Source organism: Arachis ipaensis, chromosome B1 (assembly GCF_059453495.1).
Source record: "Arachis ipaensis isolate K30076 ecotype BB chromosome B1, ASM5945349v1, whole genome shotgun sequence".
Lineage (NCBI taxonomy): Eukaryota > Viridiplantae > Streptophyta > Magnoliopsida > Fabales > Fabaceae > Arachis > Arachis ipaensis.
The window spans coordinates 110,976,931-110,999,254 of record NC_142436.1 but is presented as its reverse complement, the minus strand read 5'-3'; the positions used below and the strand labels follow the sequence as shown (position 1 = coordinate 110,999,254).

The following is a 22,324-nucleotide window of genomic DNA, read 5'->3' as shown; positions in this document are numbered from 1 at the left end:
TGCGAATAATTTTGAGTTGAAACCACAGTTGATCAGTCTAGTATAGTAGAACTGCCAGTTTCATGGACTCCCGCAAGAAGATCCAAATTCATTTCTAATTTTCTGCAGATCTGTGATACTGTAAAGACTAATGGAGTGAATCCTGATGTCTACAAGCTCATGCTCTTTCCATTTGCTGTGAGGGATAGAGAAAAATAGTGGCTGGACACTGGTATGCAAAATTGGCTCCGCAGAATTCGCACAGATAGACCAGCAAGTATAAGGGGTCGTCCAAGCAATACCTAAGGTGAGTCAAGGTCGATCCCACGAGGATTGTTGTTTTGAGTAAGTAGCGGACACCTTGCAGATCTTATTTAGGCGGATAAAAAATATAGTTTGTCACGGAAAATGCATAAAATAAATAAAGATAGAAAAATCGGATTGATTTGTTAAAATGGTGATGGACGAATAGTTAAGGCTTTGGAGATGCTTTGTCTTTCTGGATTAACTTTTCTTACTGTCTATCTCAATAGCTTTTTGATTTATTCAATGGCATCGGTGAGTGATTAACTCATGTCCTCTCATCAAGTTAACCTATGCTACTGCAGCAATCCACCACGTTGAGATGACTCATGTCCTCTTATCAAGCCACCTCTAGGTTTCTCACTGTAGTAGAAGATGAAGCTCTAAGCAAGCCACTCCTCTTCGCGATCCTACTCAAGGTGCCACAGACAAGGCAGATCTTCTGGATCAAAGAGGGTTGCTTCTCTGACTCTAGCCTTAGTGCCACAAAAACCTCATGCACCCATATACAACGGAATTATATGTCACATATCCAAAGTTGCTCAGATGCTCTATACAAATCTGCAATGCAAACTTTAGCTTTAGTTCAACACTATCTGGGTCAGGAATCGCACAGAACCTAAGTAGAACAAGGGTGATTGTCACGGGTCACCCTCAATTCATGAGATGAAGAATGAGAATGCATAAGAAAATAGAATCAGAATTGTATTGAAAATAGAACAGTAATATTATTAATCCATAAAACTCAGCAAAACTCCTAACCCTAACTCAGGAGGTTAGTGACTCATGCTGATAGAAAATACAATAGAAATGTAAAAGTGGGAAAGAGTCCTCTAATAAGGGTGAACTCTTGTATATATATACTAATCTAATGACAAAGGATTACAAAAATAAGGTAAACTAAGTTGATAGTGCGAAAATCCACTTCCGGGGCCCACTTGGTGAGTGTTTGGACTGAGCAAAGAGTGTCTCCACGTGCTAGGACTCCCTAGGGGCATTGAACGCTGTCTAGGGGCCTCTTTTTGGGCGTTGGACGCTGGCCACCCCCTTTTGGGCATTGGACGCCAGGAATGGGGCTGGTAGCTGGCGTTGAACGCCAGTTTTGGGTCTTCAATTCTGAAGCAAAGTATGGACTATTATATATTTCTGGAAAGCCCTAGATGTTAGCTTTCCATAGCCATTGTGAGCACTCCATTTGGACTTCCGTAACTCCAGAAAATATCCTTCCAGTGCACAGAGGTCAGATCCTGACAACATCTGCAGTCCTTTCTTTGTCTCTGAATCAGACTTTTACTCTAGCTCCTCAATTTCAGCCAGAAAATACCCGAAATTGCATGAAAACACAAACTCAAAGTAGAATCCAAAAATATGAATTTTGAACTAAAACCTATAAAAACATAATAAAACTTAAACAAAACATAATGAAAACTATATGAAAATGAGGCCAAAAAGCGTATAAAATATCCGCTTATCAGAACACCAAACTTAAACTGTTGCTTGTCCCCAAGCAACTAAAAACACTGTAGGATGAAAAGAAATAGAAGGATGCAATAAATTTCAAAGTTCTCAATGAAGTTCAGTTTCAATTAGATGAGCGGGACTAATAGCTTTTTGCTTCTGAATAGTTTTGGCATCTCATTTTCCATTGAAACTCAGAATAGTTAGCATCTCTAGGAACTTAGAATCCAGATGATATTATTGATTCTCCTTGTTAAGTTCCTTTAGATTCTTGAACACAGCTTCTTCAGAGTCTTGTCCGTGACCCTAAGCACTTTGTTTTTCAGTATTACCACCGGATACATAAATGCCACAGACACTTTAACTGGGTGAACCCCTTTGGATTGTGACTTAGCTTTTCTAGAGTCCCCAGCCAGTGGTGTCCAGAGTTCTTAAGCACATTCTTTGCTTTGGACCACGACTTTAACTATTCAGTCTCAAGTTTTTCACTTGACCCCTTAACACCATAAGCATATAGTTAGGGAAGCAGCTCAATTGAACTGTCTAGGCTAAGATCTCTCTTTTAGGCCCTCCTAACCATTGATGCTCAAAGCCTTGGATCCTTACTCTTGCCTTTTGGTTTAAAGAGTTACTGCCTTTTTGCTCTTTCCTTTTGGTTTAAAAAGCTATTGGCTTTTTCTGCTTTTTAATTCTTTTTCTGCTTGCTATATATATATTTTTGCAAATGTTTTTCTTTTATTGCTTTTTGATGCTTTTTCTTGCTTCAAGAATCAACTTTAGGATTTTTCATATCACCAATAATACTTCACTTTTATCCTCATTCTTTCAAGAAACAACATTCTTAAACTCCAACATCAATTATGCACTATTTATTCATACATTCAGAAAACAAAAGCATTGCCACCACATCACATAGTTGAACTATTCATAATATAAAACTCGAAATTCATGCATCTTACTTTTCTTTAAAAATAATTTTTTCTTTTAAGTAAGGTAGAGATGTATGGAATATTTCACAGCTTTAAGACATAAAGACAGATGATCATGCACTAGAAACAGACAATAAAACAAAATACATGAAAAACAGAAAAATAATAGGCAACAGGGGAGTAAAGGGAACGAATCCACCTCAGTGATGGTGGCTACTATTCCTTCTGGAGGATCCAATAGAGTGCTTGATCTCCTCTATGTGATTCCCCTGCCTCTGTTGTTCTTCCCTCATAACTTTTTGTTCTTCCCTCATGGCTCTTTGATCTTCTCTGATGTCATGGAGGATGGTGGAGTGCTTTTGATATCCCATCCTTAGTTAATCCATGCTGGAGCTCAAGTCTCCTTGAGAAGTTTGCAATTGGTCCCAGTAGCCATGGGGATGAAAGTGCATCCTTTGAGGCATCTTAGGGATTTCTTGTTGAGGCAGCTCCACATGCTCTTGCTGTGGCCCATGTGCTGACTCTCTAGTTTGCTCCATCTTTTTCTTGGTGATGGGCTTGTCCTCCTCAATAGGAATGTCTCCTTCTATGATAATTCCAGCTGAATTGCATAGATGATCGATAAGGTAGGGGAAAGCTAACCTTGCTAAGGGGGAAGGTTTTTCAGCTTTCTTGTACAACTCTTGAGGTATTACCTCATGTACCTCAACCTCACTTCCAATAATGATCCTTATTCAAATAAATTCAATCAAGGATGGAGGAATTACCCTAACTTTGGGTGGTGAGAGCAACCCCAAAAGCCTCAGCAGAACTTCAACAACAACTCTCAGGGTAGTTTCAATCAGAACAAGTTTAATAATTTCAACAACCGCCATTTTCAAGCTTCTCAACCACAGCAGGTGTCCAACCAACCTCAGAATACTCCTGACTTGGCCTCTCTAGTTGTAGAACTTTCTAAGACCACTCATAGCTTTATGCAGGAGACTAGAGCTTCCATTTAGAACTTGAAAGTATAAGTGGGTCAGTTGAGTAAGAGGATAACTGAGAGACCCACTAATACTCTTCCTAGTGACACAAAGATAAACCCAAGAGAAGAGTGTAAGGCCCTCAAAATGGAAAATGAATCCATACTAAAGAAGGAGGTGCTAGTTACTAAGGGGTCAGAGGAGAAAGAAGCTTCAAGACAGGTTGAGGTTACATTGTCACATGCCCCATAAGAGCCTGAAGTATGACACTCTCAAGAGCTCCAAGAGGAGACCCAGGATGAGCAGTTCTCTCAATTCATGAAAGTCTTTAAAAAGCTACAAGTCAATATTCCTTTTGCTAAGACTCTTGAAAAAATGCCTCCTTATGCTGTATTCATGAAAGACTTACTCTCTGAAAAGAAGGCCTTAAAGGGAGATAAAACAGTGGTGCTGGCCAAGAAATGTAGTGCACTCATTCAGAGCATGCTGCCTAAGAAGATACCAGATTCAGGGAGCTTTCAGATTCCCTGTATTATTGGGAATATCACTTTTGACAACGCCCTTTGTGATCTTGGCTCAAGTTTCAATATAATGCCCTTGTTTGTGATGAAGAAACTACAAATTCAAGAAGCACAGCCTACAAGGATAGCATTGGAGATGGCTGATAAATCTCTGGAGTAGGCACACGGGCTACTGAAAAATGTCTTGGCCAAGGTTGGAGAGCTCTTCCTCCTTGGAGATTTTGTGATACTTGATATAGGAGAGGATGCAAATGACTCCCTCATCCTAGGAAGACCATTCCTAGCCACGGGGAGAGCTCTGATAGATGTTGAGAGAGGTGAGTTAGTTCTGAGAATGCATGAAGACTACTTGGTATTCAAGATTTTTAAACCTTCATCACTCTCTGGAGAAGGAGGTACTTACATGTAGAGTTCATTGACTAAGCCTCCTCCTTTGGTGGGAACCAACATAATTTTCTCTAACATCAAACCTAAGTTTGGTGTTGGGCATTCATCACCCACCAAAGAGGGAGGAGGCCCCAAGAAGAAGGTACCCAAGGGCTAGAGGAACAAGAAGATTCCCACTGAAGACTTCTCACCTGGTGATGTGTGAGCATCTTATACCTTTTTCTAGTTATTTTTATAATGTTTTGAGTTAGATTTTATTTACTTTTACTTGATTTTAGTGCAAAAATCACCTTTGGATGGTACTTTGAGTTTTTCTTATTTTTTTTATAATTTTAAGTGAAATTCGTAGCAGTTTGGAGGAGCCTGGAGCAAAAGAAAGAACTGCTGCCAGTACCCCCTGGGTGCTGAATGGTGCGGAATTTATAACCCACAAACTAACCGGCAAGTGCGCCGGGTCGTACCAAGTAATACCTCAAGTGAGTGAGGGTCGATCCTACGAGGATTGATGGATTAAGAAACAATGGTCAAGTGAATTGCTTAGTTAGACAAATAGAAAATGGTGTTTTGAGAGTTCAATTGCATCAAACAGTAAATTCAGAAAATCAGAAAGCAAGCAATAAACGGATTGTGAAATATATATGAGAAAACAGTCAAGATTCAATTCATGGCAAACTATATGTGACTAAACCCTAATTCCTTAGACCTTTTTAATTTCCTTTAACCTTCATCAACCGCCAATTCCTTGGTCACTTGATTCCAATTAGAGGGTTAAGTTCAATTTTAGTTTTTGTGTCACATAAATCCTAATTACCCAAATATAAGAGGATTATATGTCACATATCCCGTTAAGTCCAGATAATTAGAGATTTAGGAAAAATTGTTTTCAAGCTGTTGTTCAAGAAAAGAGCTTTTCCAAGTTTTACAAGAACTCAATTAGAACAAGGGTCATACTTCCGTTCCACCCAAATTCATAAGATAAAGAACGAAAACAATTCTTGAAATTGAAATCAATACATTAATTAAAATAGAACAATACTAGTATTAATCCATAGAATAAACAGAGCTCCTAACCTTAACAATGGAGGTTAAGTTGCTCATGGTTCAGTGAGAAAACTAGGGTTCTGTAAAACTATCAAGTGCGGAATAAGGTCTGAGAGAAGAGATAAGCCCGAAGGGCTGATTCTTTTCCCTTTTATATCTAATCCTAATTAATGTAAAATATATTTTCTAAAACTAAACAATATTTTTTCCTATTTGTAAACAAAATAAATTTTTAATCAAAATTCATAAAATCTTTATTACCATCATTATTATAGATGCGGGGACCACTCCTTTTTAATGAATTGGCGCCTAACTTGATGAGCATGGCGTTGGACTTGACTGCACCCAAATGGTTTGGAGAGAAGCTTCTTCATCCACCGCCTAACTTGGAAAATCCCAAGTTAGGCACCACCAAGTCCGTACAAAATGGAGAAAACCGGTATAATATTATATATAGTTGGAAATCTCTGGAAGTTAGCTTTCCAATGCCATTAGAATCACATCAATTAGACCTCAGTAGCTCACGTTATGTCCATTAGAGTGAAAGGAGGTCAGGGTTGACAGCATCATCCACTTTCTTCCTCTTCTTCTATAAAACTCCGTCAAATCCATCCGAATGCTACCTGAAATAAACAGAATTGTACACAACTCAAAGTAGAACTCATAATGGCTGAAAAGTAGTTAAATCTTGATTAAACTTACAAATTCGAATGCAAATTCACTAGGAAAAGATAAGAAAGATTCTCACGCATCACAACACCAAACTTGAATTGTTGCTTGTCCTCAAGCAACCAAAACTAATATAGGCTTAGGATGTAAATTTGCATGATAAGTGAGTGTTCAATTAAGCTCCTATCTCCTCTTAAAGTGGGGTTTATACACTGCAATCCTGAATAGTTTTGGCATCTCACTATTCTTTGAATCAGAGGAATGTCACTATCATTCAGAATTAGAATTCGGATAATATTATGAATTCTCTAATCTTTTTACTTTGGATTAATCTTTGAACACAATAAATTTTCTTTAATTCTCTTTTCTTTGGTGCTTTGCACCTTGAGCCTTGCCGTGATTTTAAATGCTTTGTCTCAAGCTTCCTTAACACAAAAACACCACAAGCACTTAACTGGGGAACTCTCTTTAGGTTCTGATTTTTCTTTCAGTTACTCCCAGACAGTGGTGCTCAAAGTCTTTGGCATACTCTGTTAAATGTACTTGATCTCGACTCTTAGTGCTCTGTCTCAAGGATTACTTGACACATTTACACCACAAGCATATGACCAAGGAAACAACTCTTTGAGCTTTTAATGATGTCTGACCTCCCTAGTCATTAATGCTCGGAGCCTTGGACCTTGCTTTTATTTTTCTTTTGCTGTTTCTTTTGCTTCAATGATTAAGCTTATGGTTACTTCAGAGAATTCATAATAGTTCTCTAAATTCTTATTTCTCATACATCAACATCCTTTGATTCAAACTCAAATATGAAATTTTCATATCATGCATTCAAAATCACGGATAACACCACCACATTCAAGTAAATAAGACTACCCTTTAATATAAACTCAATTTCTCATGCATTACATCACTTCTTTTTATCTTTGGTTTCAAGCTCAGTGAGCGGTACATGAGACAGCTTTTTAGTACTAAAGTCAAATAACAAAATTAAAAATAGCAAAATTAAACTAAAACCTAGGAATGGAAATAACCAAAGATCATGCAGACATTCAAGTAAAATAGTAGAAAACAGGAGTATAACATAATAAGAATGGAAGGAGATATAGAATAAAAGGAACTCAACCACCTCAGTTATCCTAGTGGCCGTCTCATTCTTAAGGCTGTGCTCCTCCGTGAAGATGATTCGCCTCCGTTTGGTGCCACTAAAATAAACAGAAAAGCCACAAGCGAAGCGACAACACCAAACTTAAAAGTTTGCTTGTCCTCAAGCATAGAAAAACTGAAAATAAGGAGGGACATAAAAATTGCACGGATGAGTAAAAACAAAAATTATTACATAAGAAGAAGAAAATGATAAAAGGACAAGAGAGGTGAAAATAAATTAAAAAAATATATATTTTGTTGGAAAAACTACCAAAAGTACCCATGAAGTTTATGAACGCTGACAAAAGTACCCATAAACTAAGGAAATTAACGTTGTACCCATGAAAGATGGGTTCCGTATGACAAAAGTATCCAATCCTAATTTTTTGTTAATTTTTTAATAAAATTCCTAAACTATCCCACCCTAACCCCATTCTACCGTCACTCCCTCTCTTCTCTTCTTCCTCTCTCCTCACTTATCCTTCAAAAACCCTCACAGAGTCACAAAAACTCTCCTCCTACCTCCTCATTGCCGTTCGCCACCCACCTACTCCATTACTGCCAATCTCTTCCCCTCTCACTATTAAATTGACTACAACACCTTCATCGCACACCTGTAACCCAACGTGAGGAGAATGCTGCCATGGCGCGCCTGTTGCAGCCAAGGAGAACGTCGTCATGGCGTGTTTGACCCAGCCGAGGAGAACACCGTCTTCGCACACCTGAGAAGAGAGAGGGGTCGTAGTACTATTGCATGCAGAAAGCGGGTTCGGTAAAGAGAAATCAGAGAAGAAAGGGAGGCGGCACTGTGGATAGAGGTTCTGCCATTAACGTTGTTACAGTCGGCCGACGAAGAAAAAGGTATTTCTTTTTTTTTAAATATTTTTATTTTATTTTTCTTCTTTTCAGAAATTGATTTAGTTAATACTAAAATGATACTGTTATGTTTTTTTTTTTTAAATCTGCTTCTATTTTTTATGAAAGCTGAGATTGATTTACAGAAGATACAGTTGATGGCTACTTCTACTTCTGATTTTTGCTGAAATAAATTTCAAATTTAATGAATGGATTTGTTGATTTTTATGGTTGATGCCTTTTTCTATTTCTAGTTTTGCTAAAGTGAATTGAAATTGGATGAATGGATTTGAAAATTTTTATATTTTGAGTATTTTTTTGTGTTTGATTAATTTGGTTTGGGTATAGATTATAAACTTATGAGTGAATTGGTTGAGGTCCGATCCTCTACCACCACTACCATTGATTTCGATCTGATTTGTTGTAGGAGTAGTTTTGGACTCCATGGCAAGAGTTGGTGCAAATTGAGTTATGAAAGGTTGAAAAAGTGAGTTGAGGTTGAGTGTAGGGTAGTTTAGGAATTTTATTAAAAAATCAACAAAAAATTAAGATTTGGATACTTTTGTCATACGGAACCCATCTTTCATGGGTACAACGTTAATTTCCTTAGTTTATGGGTACTTTTGTCAGCGTTCGTAAACTTCATGGGTACTTTTGGTAGTTTTTCCTATTTTGTTTTTTTGTATATATATAGTTGGGGTATATATATATATATATAGTTGGGGTATATATATAAATAATGGGGGTGGGGGTTACGTTGGAAAGCGATATATATATATATATATATAAGGAGGCGGGGGACGTTGATTTGGAAGAATTAAAACATAAAGAAGTCGGCGCCTAACTTAGGGAGAACGACGCCTAACTTCAGGGAGAACGAATTGTTTGTTCCTGCTGCGCCTAACTTGGTGAAACCCAAGTTAGGCGTGACCTCCCTTTCCCTTTTTTTTTTTAGATGGAGTGGCGCGTAACTTCAGGAAAGCGAAGTTAGGCGCCAAGCCTACCGAAGCTTTCATCCACAATTGCCTTGATGTGGAGCCTAATTTCAGGAAATCATGTTAGGCGCCACCCTCCGAGTAGCCAATGCCATTTTCGACGCATAGTGTGGCGCCTAACTTCAGAAAATCAAGTTAGGCACCACCCAATCCAACTCCAACACTTCCAGGTTGTTCGAAACTTTGTCTGATTGCACCTATTTTTTTTCTAAATACTCTGCATGATCAAAATAAACATAAAACAAAAGAAAAACGGTAGAAACTCAAACAAAATAAATTTAAAAATCAAAGTAAAAATCAAACTTAAGGATACGAAAACATCGGATTGCCTCCCGACAAGCGCTTCTTTACCGTCACTAGCTTGACGGTCAGTTCCTCTAAGGAGGAGGATTATAGGGGCTCAGCTCTTCACCCCTCTTTGTGAACTTTTTTCCTGTGTTCTCATGGATCAACTCTATATGCTCAAGAGATAGGATCCTGTTCACTGTATGAGACAGGATTGGACATGCAGTGAATACCACCTTCATTCTTGGGGAGAAGTCTTCAGTGGGAATCTTTTTATTTCTCCATCCCCTGGGTACTTTCTTCTTTTTGGGAACCTCCTCCTTGGTGGATGATTCATTCTTGACACCAAACTTAGGTTTGATGTCAGGAGGAATTTTGTTGATTGTCACCAAAGGAGGTTTGAGCTGCAGATTCTGTTGTGCATCATCAGGTGGTTCTTGAAGGTTTGGATTAATAAGCTCAGTCTGCATGAACCTCTCCTCTTCACCTGCTGAATGCATATTTTTGAAGACATGAAAGATCAGTTGCTCATTACGCACTCGAAGCACTAATTCACCTTCTTCCACATCAATTAGAGCTCTCCCAGTGGCTAGGAATGGTCTTCCTAGGATTATAGAGGCATTCTCATCCTCCCCCGTGTCAAGAATCACAAAATCTAATGGCAGAAAGAACTTACGCACTTTGACCAAGATATTCTGCACTAATCCATATGGAGGCTTTATAGATTTTTCTGCCATCTATAATTCTATCCTTGTGGGTTGTGCCTCTTGAATTTGCAACTTCTTCATCACAAACAAGGGCATTAAATTGATGCTTGCTCCCAGATCATATAACGCTTTCTCAAATATTGTGCTCCCAATGGTGAATGGAATTTGAAAGCTCCTTGGATCTGGCATCTTTCTTGGCAAGTTATTTTGAATGATGGCATTACATTCCTTAGTCAGGACCACTGTCTCATCTCCCTTTAAAGGCTTTTTCTTTGACAACAACTCCTTCATGAATTTAACATAGAGAGGCATTTGCTCCAAAACCTCAACAAAAGGAATATTGATTTGTAAATTTCTGAAAACTTCCAAGAACTTTGAAAACTACTTGTCTTTGGCCTCCTTTTGAAGTCTCTGAGGATATGGCATCTTGGGCTTGTACTCAGGAGCTTTAGGCAATGTAGGATGAGTGTCAAGAGAGAGTGGAAAGGGGTTTTCTGTATGCCTAGGAGGGGCGTTTACTACTGTGTCTTTAGTCTACTCTGGAGCTTCTTTTTCAACCGACTCCTCAGTAGTTTCTGCTTTCGTACTTGCAACATGTCCACTTATCAAGGTGATAGCCTTGCATTCCTCTTTTGGATTTGGAATTATGTTACCAGGAAGGCTATTAGTGGTCCTCTGATTAATTTCATTAACTTTTGTGGCTAATTGACCCATCTGAACCCCCAAGTTTTTTATTGATGCTCTGGTTTCTTGTATAAAGCTTGACATTAGTGCTTCCAAATCAGTGTTCTTCTGAGACTGAGGAGTTGCTTGCTGAGATGACTGAAACTGGTGGTTATTTAAATTATTCTGATGGAAATCGCCTTGAGAATTATTATTAAAATTCTGTGGCCTCTGAGGTTGCTCTCTCGACCCTAAGTTTGGGTGATTTCTCTACTGGTGCACAAAATTGTGATCATCAATGGCGCCAACAGCTTGGTACGCACAATTGTAATCTCAACTCTTTATCACAACTTCGCACAACTAACCAGCAAGTGCACTGGGTCGTCCAAGTAATAAACCTTACGTGAGTAAGGGTCGATCCCACGGAGATTGTCGGCTTAAAGCAAGCTATGGTCATCTTGTAAATCTCAGTCAGGCAGATTCAAATGGTTATGGAGAATTGATAATTAAAAGATAAATAAAACATAAAATAAAGATAGAGATAGTTATGTAATTCATTGGTAGGGATTTCAGATAAGCGTATGAAGATGCTTTGTTCCTCCTAAACTTCTGCTTTCCTATTGCCTTCTTCCAATCATTCATACTCCTTTCCATGGCAAGCTTATGTTGGGTTTCACCGATGTCAATGGCTACCTCCCATCCTCTCAGTGAAAATGGTCCAAATGCGCTGTCACCGCACGGCTAATCAGCTGTTGGTTCTCGATCATGTTGGAATAGGATCCATTGATCCTTTTGCGTTTGTCACTACGCCCAACACTCGCGAGTTTGAAGCTCGTCACTGTCATCCCTTCCCATATCCTACTCGAAATACCATAGACAAGGTTTAGACTTTTTGGATCTCAGGAATGCTGCCAATTGATTTTAGCCTATACCACGAAGACTCTGATCTCATGGAATGGAAGGCTCGGTTGTCGGGCGAGGCAACCATGCATCATGAATCAGGAGGCTAAGAGATACGCACTCAAGCTATTACAAGTAGAACATAGGTGGTTGTCAGGCACGTGTTCATAGGTGAGAATGATGATGGGTGTCACAGATCATCACCTTCGTCAGGTTGAAGAACGAGTGTATATCTTAGAGAAGAAGTAGGTGTGAATTGAATAGAAAAAAAATAGTACTTTGCATTAATTCATGAGGAACAGCAGAGCTCCACACTTTAATCTATGGTGTGTAGAAATTCTACCGTTGAAAATACATAAGAACAAAAGGTCTAGGCATGAAAAGTATGATCAAGTGTGTAAAATACAATAGCAAAAGGTCCTATTTGTAGAAAACTAGTAACCTAGGGTTTACAGAAATGAGTAAATAATGCAGAATCCACTTCCGGGCCCACTTGGTGTGTGCTTGGGCTGAACATTGAAGCTTTCACGTGTAGAGACTTTTCTTAGAGTTAAACGCCAGCTTTTGTGCCGGTTTGGGTGTTTAACTCCAGCTTTTATGCCAGTTCTGGCGTTTTGATGCCAAAATTTCTATGCTGACTTGGAATGCCGGTTTGGGCCATCAAATCACGGGCAAAGTATAGACCATTATATATTACTGGAAAGACCAGGATGTCTACTTTCCAACGTAATTGAGAGCGTGCCAATTGGGCTTTTGTAGCTCCAGAAAATCCACTTTGAGTCCAGGGAGGTCAGAATCCAACCGTATCTGTAGTCCTTTTTCAGCCTCTGAATCAGATTTTTGCTCAGGTCCCTCAATTTCAGCCAGAAAATACCTGAAATGACAGAAAAATACACAAACTCATAGTAAAGTCCAGAAATGTGATTTTTATTTAAAAACTAATAAAAACATAATAAAAATTAACTAAAATATACTAAAACCATACTAAAAACAATACCAAAAAGTGTATAAATTATCCACTAATCACAACACCAAACTTAAATTGTTGTTTGTCCCCAAGCAACTGAAAATCAAATAGGATAAAAAGAATAGAATATACAATGAATTTCAAACACATCTATGAAGATCAGTCTTAATCAGAATGATTGGCATCTATAGGAACTCAGAATTTAGATAGTGTTATTGATTTTCCTAGTTCAGTATGTTGATTCTTGAACACAGCTACTTTATGAGTCTTGGCCGTGACCCTAAGCATTTTGTTTTCCAGTATTACCACCGGATACATAAATGCCACAGACACATAACTGGGGTGAACCTTTTCAGATTGTGACTCAGCTTTGCTAGAGTCCCCAATTAGAGGTGTCCAGAGCTCTTAAGCACACTCTTTTTGCTTTGGACCACGACTTTAACCACTCAGTCTCAAGTTTTCACTTGACACTTTCACGCCACAGGCACATGGTTAGGGACAGCTTGGTTTAGCCACTTAGGCCAGGATTTTATTCCTGTGGGCCCTCCTATCCACTGATGCTCAAAGCCTTGGATCCTTTTTATTTTACCCTTGCCTTTTGGTTTAAAGAGCTATTGGCTTTTTCTGCTTGCTTTTTCTTTTTCTTTCTCTTTCTATTTTTTTCACTGCTTTTTCTTGCTTCAAGAATCATTTTTATGATTTTTTAGATCATCAATAACATTTCTCCTTTTCCATCATTCTTTCAAGAGCCAACAATTTTAGCATTCATAAACAACAAATTCAAAAATATGCACTGTTCAAGTATTCATTCAGAAGAACAAAAAGTATTTCCACCACATCAAAATAATTAAACTATTTTAAAATTCAAAATTCATGTACTTCTTTTTCTTTTTGTAATTTAAAAACATTTTTCATTTAAGAAAGGTGATGGATTCATAGGACATTCATAACTTTAAGACATAGACCCTAAGACACTAATGATCATGTAATAAAGACACAAACATAGATAAACATGAAACATAAAAATTCGAAAAATAGAAAAATAAGGAACAAGGAAATTAAAGAACGGGTCCACCTTAGTGATGGCGACTGGTTCTTCCTCTTGAAGATCTTATGGAGTGCTTGAGCTCTTCAATGTCTCTTCCTTGCATTTGTTGCTCCTCTCTCATGACTCTTTGATCTTCTCTAATTTCATGAAGGAGGATGAAATGCTCTTGGTGATCCACCCTTAGTTGTCCCATATTGGAACTTAATTCTCCTAGGGAGGTGTTAATTTGCTCCCAATAGTTTTGTGGAGGAAAAATGCATCCCTTGAGGCATCTCAGGGATTTCATGATGAGGAATTTTCTCATGTTCTTGTCCATGAGTGGAATCTCTTGTTTGCTCCATCCTTTTCTTAGTAATGGGCTTGTCCTCATCAATGAGGATGTCTTCCTCTATGTCAATTCCAGCTAAATTGCAAAGGTGACAAATGAGATGAGGGAAGGCTAACCTTGCCAAAGTAAAGGACTTGTCCGCCACCTTGTAAAGTTCTAGGGATATAACCTCATGAACTTCTACTTCCTCTCAAATCATGATGCTATGGATCATGATAGCCCGGTCTATAGTAACTTCAGACCGGTTGCTAGTGGGAATGATTGAGCATTGGATGAACTCCAACCATCCCCTAGCCACGGGCTTGAGGTCATGCCTTCTTAGTTGAACCGCCTTCCCTCTTAAATCTCTCTTCCATTGAGCGCCCTCTTCACAAATGTCTATGAGGACTTGGTCCAACCTTTGATCAAAGTTGACCCTTCTAGTGTAGGGGTGTGCATCTACTTGCATCATTGGTAAGTTGAATGCCAACCTTATATTTTCCGGACTGAAATCTAAGTATTTCCCCCGAACCATTGTAAGCCAATTCTTTGGGTCCGGGTTCACACTTTGATCATGGTTCTTGGTGATCCATGCATTGGTATAGAACTCTTGAACCATTAAGATTCTGACTTGTTGAATGGGGTTGGTGAGAACTTCCCAACCTCTTCTTCAAATCTCATGTCGGATCTCCGGGTATTCACCTTTTTTGAGCTTGAAAGGGACCTCGGGAATCACTTTCTTCTTGGCCACAACTTTATAGAAGTAGTCTTGATGCACCTTTGAGATGAATCTCTCCGTCTCCCATGACTCAGAGGTGGAAGCTTTTACCTTCCCTTTCCTCTTTCTAGAGGTTTCTCCGGCCTTAGGTGCCATAAATGGTTATGGAAAAACAAAAAGCAATACTTTTACCACACCAAACTTAGAAGGTTTACTCGTCCTCGAGCAAAAGAAAAAAGAAGAGAGTAGAGGAAGAAGAAATGGAGGAGATGGAGGGGGGTAGTGTTTCGGCCAAGGAGGTGAATTAGTGTATAAGATGTGTGAAAATGAAGGAGTGAAGATGAGTTTATATAGGAGTGGAGAGAGGGTATGGTTCGGCCATGTATGGGTGGGTTTGGGAGGGAAAGTGTTTTGAATTTGAATGGTGAGGTAGGTGGGGTTTAAGAGGGATGGATGTGGATTGGTGAAGGGATTATGGAGAAGAGGGTAGGATTTGATAGGTGAGGGTTTTTTTGGGGAAGAGGTATTGAGGTGATTGGTGAAGAAGAGAGAGAGTGAGTTGAGGTTGGTGGGGATCCTGTGGGGTCCACATATCTTAAGGTGTCAAGGATTTCTCATCCCTGCACCAATTAGGCGTGCAAAATGCCCTCTGCTGCCAATCCTGGCGTTAAACGCCAGGTTGCTGCCCATTTCTGGCATTTAATGCCAGCTTCTTGCCTTTTTCTGGCGTTAAACGCCAGTCTGGTGCCTATTTCTGGTGTTAAACACCCAGAATGGTGCCAGACTGGGCGTTTAACGCCTATTCTGCTGCCCTTACTGGCGTTTAAACGCCAGTAGCCTTCTCCTCCAGGGTGTGCTATTTTTCATTCTGTTTTTCAGTTTGTTTTTGCTTTTTCAATGGTTTTTGTGACTTCACATGATCATCAACCTATAGAAAACATAAAATAACAGTGGAAAATAGAAATTTAACATAGATAAGTAAAATTGGGTTGCCTCCCAACAAGCGCTTCTTTAATGTCAATAGCTTGACAGTGGGCTCTCATGGAGCCTCACAGATACTCAGAGCATGAGGATGGCCTCTCAACACCAAACTTAGAGTTTGGTTGTGGCCTCCCAACACCAAACTTAGAGTTTGAATGTGGGGGTTTTGTTTGACTCTGCATTGAGAGAAGCATTTCATGCTTCCTCTCCATGGTTACAGAGGGAGATCCTTGAGCTTTAAACACAAGGGAGTCCTCATTCACTTGAAGGACCAATTTTCCTCTGTCAACATCAATCACAGCTTTTGCTGTGGCTAGGAAGGGTTTGCCAAGCATGATGGATTCATCCATACACTTCCCAGTGTCTAGGATTATGAAATCAGCAGGGATGTAGTGGTCTTCAACCTTTACCAAGTCATCCTCTACAAGTTCATAAGCCTATTTTCTTGAATTGTCTGCCATCTCTAGTGAGATTCTTGCAGCTTGTACCTCAAGGATTCCTAGCTTCTCCATTACAGAGAGGGGCATGAGGTTTATGCTTGACCCTAGGTCACACAGAGCCTTCTCAAAGGTCATGGTGCCTATGGTACAAGGTATTGAGAACTTTCCCAGATCCTATCTCTTTTGAGGTAATCTCTGCCTAGTCAAGTCATCTAGTTCTTTGGTGAGCAAGAGGGGTTCATCCTCCCAAGTCTCATCACCAAATAACTTGGCATTTAGCTTCATGATTGCTCCAAGGTACTTAGCAACTTGTTCTTCAGTAATATCTTCATCCTCTTCAGAGGAAGAATACTCATCAGAGCTCATGAATGGCAAAAGTAAATTCAATGGAATCTTTATGGTCTCACTGTGAGCCTCAGATTCCCATGGTTCCTTATTAGGAAGCTCCTTGGAGGCCAGTGGACGTCCATTGAGGTCTTCCTCAGTGGAGATGACTGCCTCTTCCTCCTCTCCAGGTTCAGCCGTGTGAGTTATGTTGATGGCCTTGCACTCTCCTTTTGGATTCTCTTCTGTATTACTTGGAAGAGTACTAGGAGGGAGTTTAGAAACTTTCTTGCTTAGCTAACCCACTTGTGCCTCCAAATTTCTAATGGAGGACCTTGTTTCAGTCATGAAACTTTGAGTGGTTTTAATTAGACCAGAGACTACAGTTGCTAAGTCTCTCTGTCTGTTGCTGAGAAGATGATGGAAAAGGTTTGCCATTGCTAAACCTATTTCTTTCACCATTATTGTTGTTGAAGCCTTGTTGAGGCCTCTGTTGATCCTTCCATGAGAGGTTTGGATAACTTCTCCATGAAGGATTATAGGTGTTTCCATAGGATTCTCCCATGTAATTCACCTCTTCCATTGCTGGGTTCTCAGGATCATAAGCTTCTTCTTCAGATGAAGCTTCTTTGGTACTGACTGTTGCTGCTTGCATTCCAGACAGACTCTGGGAAATCATATTGACTTGTTGAGTCAATATTTTGTTCTGAGCCAATATGGCATTCAGAGTATCAATCTCAAGAACTCCTTTCTTCTAACTTGTCCCATTATTCACAGGATTCCTTTCAGAAGTGTACATAAATTGGTTATTTGCAACCATTTCAATGAGTTCCTGAGCTTCTGCAGGCGTCTTCTTCAGATGAAGAGATCCTCCAGTAGAGCTATCCAATGACATCTTGGACAATTCAGATAGATCATCATAGAAAATACCTATGATGCTCCATTCTGAAAGCATGTCAGAAGGACACCTTCTGATCAATTGCTTGTATCTTTCCCAGGCTTCATAGAGGGATTCACCTTCCTTCTGTCTGAAGGTTTGGACTTCCACTCTAAGCTTGCTCAATTTTTGAGATGGAAAGAATTTTGCCAAGAAGGCATGGACTAGCTTTTCCCAAGAGTTCAGGCTTTCTTTAGGTTGTGAATCCAACCATGTTCTAGCTCTGTCTCTTACAGTAAAGGGAAAAAGCATAAGTCTATAGACCTCGGGATCAACCCCATTGGTCTTGACAGTATCACAGATTTGCAATAATTCAGCTAAGAACTGATGAGGATCTTCTAATGGAAGTCCATGAAACTTACAATTCCGTTGCATTAGAGAAACTAATTGAGGCTTAAGCTCAAAGTTGTTTGCTCCAATGGCAAGGATTGAGATGCTTCTCCCATAGAAGTCAGGAGTAGGTGCAGTAAAGTCACCAAGCACATTCCTTGCATTGTTGGCATTGTTGTTGTTTTCGGCTGCCATGGCTTCTTCTTGTTTGAAAAGTTCTGTTAGGTCCTCTATAGAGAGTTGTACTTTAGCTTCTCTTAGCTTTCTCTTCAAGGTCTTTTCAGGTTCAGGATCAGCTTCAACAAGAATGCCTTTGTCCTTGCTCCTACTCATATAAAACGAAAGGAGAAGAAAATATGGAATCTTCTATGTCACAGTATAGAGATTCCTTGAGGTGTCAGAGGTAAAGAAGAATATAAGGAGAAGGTAGAGAAGAAAGAATTTGAACTTATGAAGAGGGATAGAGTTCGAATTGTACATTGAGGAGGAGTGTTAGTCCATAAATAGAAGGATTTGAGAAGAAGGGAAGAGTTTTCGAAATTAAAGTAAAAAGATTTTGAAATAATTAAAAGAAATTTTGAAAATTTGGTAAATGATTTTCAAAAACTAAGATTGGGAAAGAAATTAAGTGATTTTTGGAAAAGATTTTGAAATTAGAAATAAAAAAGATATGATTGAAAATTACGTTTGAAAAAGATGTGATTGAAAAGATATGATTGAGAAGATATGATTGAGAATCAAATTTAAAAGAAGAAATTTTTTAAAATTAAAGTTGATTACTTGACCAACAAGAAATTAAGAGATATGATTCTAGAATTAAAACTTTTGATCCTTTCTTAATAGGCAAGTAACAACTTGAAAATTTTGAATTAAATCACTAATTGTAGCAAGGATTTTCGAAAATAGTAATAAATAAAAAAATTGAAAAGAAATTGATTTTGAAAAGATATAATTGAAAAGATATGATTTGAAAAAAATTTGATTTTGAAAAATTATGAAATTTGAAAAAGATTTAAATTAAAAACAAAATCTTCCCTCTAGTGTCCTCCTGGCGTTAAACACCCAGAATGGCATCCATTCTGGCGTTTAAGGCCCAAAATGCTACCTTTTTGGGTGTTTAACGCCCAGCCAGGTACCCTGGCTGGCGTTTAAACGCCAGTTTTCCTTCTTCACTGGGCGTTTTGAACGCCCAGCTTTTTCTTTGTAATTCCTCTGCTGAATGTTCTGAATCTTCAATTCTCTGTGTTATTGACTTAAAAAGACACAATTTTAAAAATTTTTTGAATTTTTAAATGATGAGAAACAATAAAAAATGCAACTAAGAACAAATAAACAATGCATGCAAGACACCAAACTTAGAAGTTTGTATACTAAGGACTATAACAATTTGAAAATGCATGTAAGAAACAACAAAAGACACAAAATAATCGAAATTAAAGATCAGAGCACTGAAATCATCAAGAACAACTTGAAGATCAATGAAGAACATAATGCATATATTCGAAAAAAATGCAAGAAGAATAAAGACATGCAATTGATACCAAACTTAAAAATTGACACTTGACTCAAACAAGAAACACAAAATATTTTTGGTTTTTATGATTTTATAAATTTTTTTGTGATTTCTCGAAAATTATATGGAAAAAGAGAAAAAAGGACTTCAAAATTCTTAATGAGAATTCCAGGCATCATGCAATGTTAGTCTAAAACTCGGTCTAGGAATTAGACATGGCTTACTAGCCAGCCAAGCTTCCGTGAAAGCTTAGGTCCAAAACACGAGACATGGCCAATGGCCAGCCAAGCTTTAGCAAATCATTACGTTCAACAGCAAGATTGATAGAAATCAATAAGCTCTTGTGATGATAAGTTGAAACCTCGGTCTAAAAGATTAGACATGGCTTCACAGCCAGCCAGACTTTAACAAATCATCATGAAACTCTAGAATTCATTCTTAAAAACTCTGAGGAACAAAATAGAAATAAAAAAAAATATTTTTTTTTGAAATTTTTCGAAAATTAAAAGGTAAAAAGCTTAAACATAAAATAAATTTACCTAATCTGAGCAACAAGATGAACCGTCAGTTGTCCAAACTCGAACAATCCCCGGCAACGGCGCCAAAAACTTGGTGCACGAAATTGTGATCATCAATGGCGCCAACAGCTTGGTACGCACAATTGTAATCTCAACTCTTTATCACAACTCCGCATAACTAACCAGCAAGTGCGATGGGTCGTCCAAGTAATAAACCTTACGTGAGTAAGGGTCGATCCCACGGAGATTGTCGGCTTGAAGCAAGCTATGGTCATCTTGTAAATCTCAGTCAGGCAGATTCAAATGGTTATGGAGAATTGATACTTAAAAGATAAATAAAACATAAAATAAAGATAGAGATACTTATGTAATTCATTGGTAAGGATTTCAAATAAGTGTAGGAAGATGCTTTGTTCCTCCTAAACTTCTGCTTTCCTATTGCTTTCTTCCAATCATTCATACTCCTTTTCATGGCAAGCTTATGTTGGGTTTCACCATTGTCAATGGCTACCTCCCGTCCTCTCAGTGAAGATGGTCCAAATGCCCTGTCACCGATCGGCTAATCAGTTGTTGGTTCTCGATCATGTTAGAGTAGGATCCATTGATCCTTTTGCGTCTGTCACTACTCCCAACACTCACGAGTTTAAAGCTCGTCATAGTCATCCCTTCCCAAATCCTACTCGGAATACCACAGACAAGATTTAGACTTTTCGGATCTCAGGAATGCTGCCAATTGATTCTAGCCTATACCACGAAGACTCTGATATCATGGAATGGAAGGCTCGGTTGTCAGGCGAGGCAACCATGCGTCATGAGTCAGGAGGCTAAGGGATACGCACTCAAGCTATTGCAAGTAGAACAGAGGTGGTTGTCAGGCACGTGTTCATAGGTGAGAATGATGATGAGTGTCACGGATCATCACCTTCGTCAGGTTGAAGAACGAGTGTATATCTTAGAGAAGAAGTAGGCGTGAATTGAATAGAAAAATAATAGTACTTTGCATTAATTCATGAAGAACAGCAGAGCTCCACACCTTAATCTATGGTGTGTAGAAACTCTACCGTTGAAAATACATAAGAACAAAAGGTCTAGGCATGGCCGAATGGCCAGCCTCCAAAAGCGTGAACATACAAGTTCCAAGATGAAAAGTATGATCAAGTGTGTAAAATACAATAGCAAATGGTCCTATATGTAGAAAACTAGTAACCTAGGGTTTACAAAAATGAGTAAATAATGCAGAATCCACTTTCGGGCCCACTTGGTGTGTGCTTGGGCTGAGCATTGAAGCTTTCACGTGTAGAGACTTTTCTTGGAGTTAAACGCCAGCTTTTGTGCCAGTTTGGGCGTTTAACTCCAGCTTTTATGCCAGTTCTGGCGTTTTGATGCCAGAATTTCTATGCTGACTTGGAACGCCGGTTTAGGCCATCAAATATCGAGCAAAGTATAGACCATTATATATTGCTGGAAAGACCAGGATGTCTACTTTCCAATGCAATTGAGAGCGCTCCAATTGGGCTTCTGTAGCTCCAGAAAATCCACTTCGAGTGCAGGGAGGTCAGAATCCAACAGTATCTGCAGTCCTTTTTCAGCCTCTGAATCAGATTTTTGCTCAGGTCCCTCAATTTCAGCCAGAAAATACCTGAAATAATAGAAAAACACACAAACTCATAGTAAAGTCCAAAAATGTGATTTTTATTTAAAAACTAATAAAAACATAATAAAAATTAACTAAAACATACTAAAAATATACTAAAAATAATACCAAAAAGCATATAAGTTATCCGCTCATCATCCACTCCTGATTATAGGTCTTGGCATATGGATCATTATTAGGGTTTTTAAGAGCATTTCTCATATAGTTGACCTGTTCAGAAGGAAATTGAGCATAATCATAATTCTCACCTTGCATAGAGCTACCAGTCATGTCATAAGGAGCCTCTTGAGGTGCATTATGAGTATTAACAACTGAAACCTACATCCCACTCAATTTTTGAGTAATCAAATTCATCTGTTGAGACAAAATTTTATTCTGAGCAAGAAGAGCATCAAAAGCCTCTACTTCTAAAATGCCTTTCTTCTGATGGGTCCCAGAGTTCACAGGATTCCTGTTAGATGAGTAGAGATATTGGTTGTTAGCAACCAACTCAATAAGCTCAGTAGTCTCCTCTGGTGTCTTCTTCATGTACAACGAACCTCCTGCAAAATTATCTAAACACATTTTGGACATTTCACATAAGCCCTCATAAAAGATATCCAGCTGAGTCCATTTAGAAAACATGTCTGGAGGGCATTGCCTAGTCAGTAGCTTGTATCTCTCCCAGGCTTCATAGAGGGTCTCACCATCTTTCTATTTGAAGGTCTGAACCTCCACCCTTAGCTTAGTTAGCTTTTGTGGTGGGAAAAATTTAGTCAGAAATCCAGTGACCACCTTATCCCAA

At 38.7% G+C, this 22,324-nt stretch overlaps 1 protein-coding gene and 2 non-coding genes across 3 annotated transcripts; all 3 read left to right on the top strand.

Annotated features, from left to right (window-relative positions):
• Positions 1–4,009: 4,009 nt before the first annotated feature.
• LOC148577916 (uncharacterized) lies at positions 4,010–4,315 on the top strand. Its single transcript, XM_088502922.1, has one exon. The coding sequence runs from the start codon at positions 4,010–4,012 to the stop codon at positions 4,313–4,315; it is 306 nt and encodes a 101-aa protein (XP_088359048.1).
• Positions 4,316–17,537: 13,222 nt separating this feature from the next.
• On the top strand, positions 17,538–17,645 carry LOC148577915 (small nucleolar RNA R71). The gene has a single exon (XR_015903964.1). It is a non-coding gene; the product is annotated as a small nucleolar RNA R71 (small nucleolar RNA).
• Positions 17,646–22,158: 4,513 nt separating this feature from the next.
• Positions 22,159–22,266, top strand: LOC148577914 (small nucleolar RNA R71). Its single transcript, XR_015904270.1, has one exon. It is a non-coding gene; the product is annotated as a small nucleolar RNA R71 (small nucleolar RNA).
• Positions 22,267–22,324: the final 58 nt, after the last annotated feature.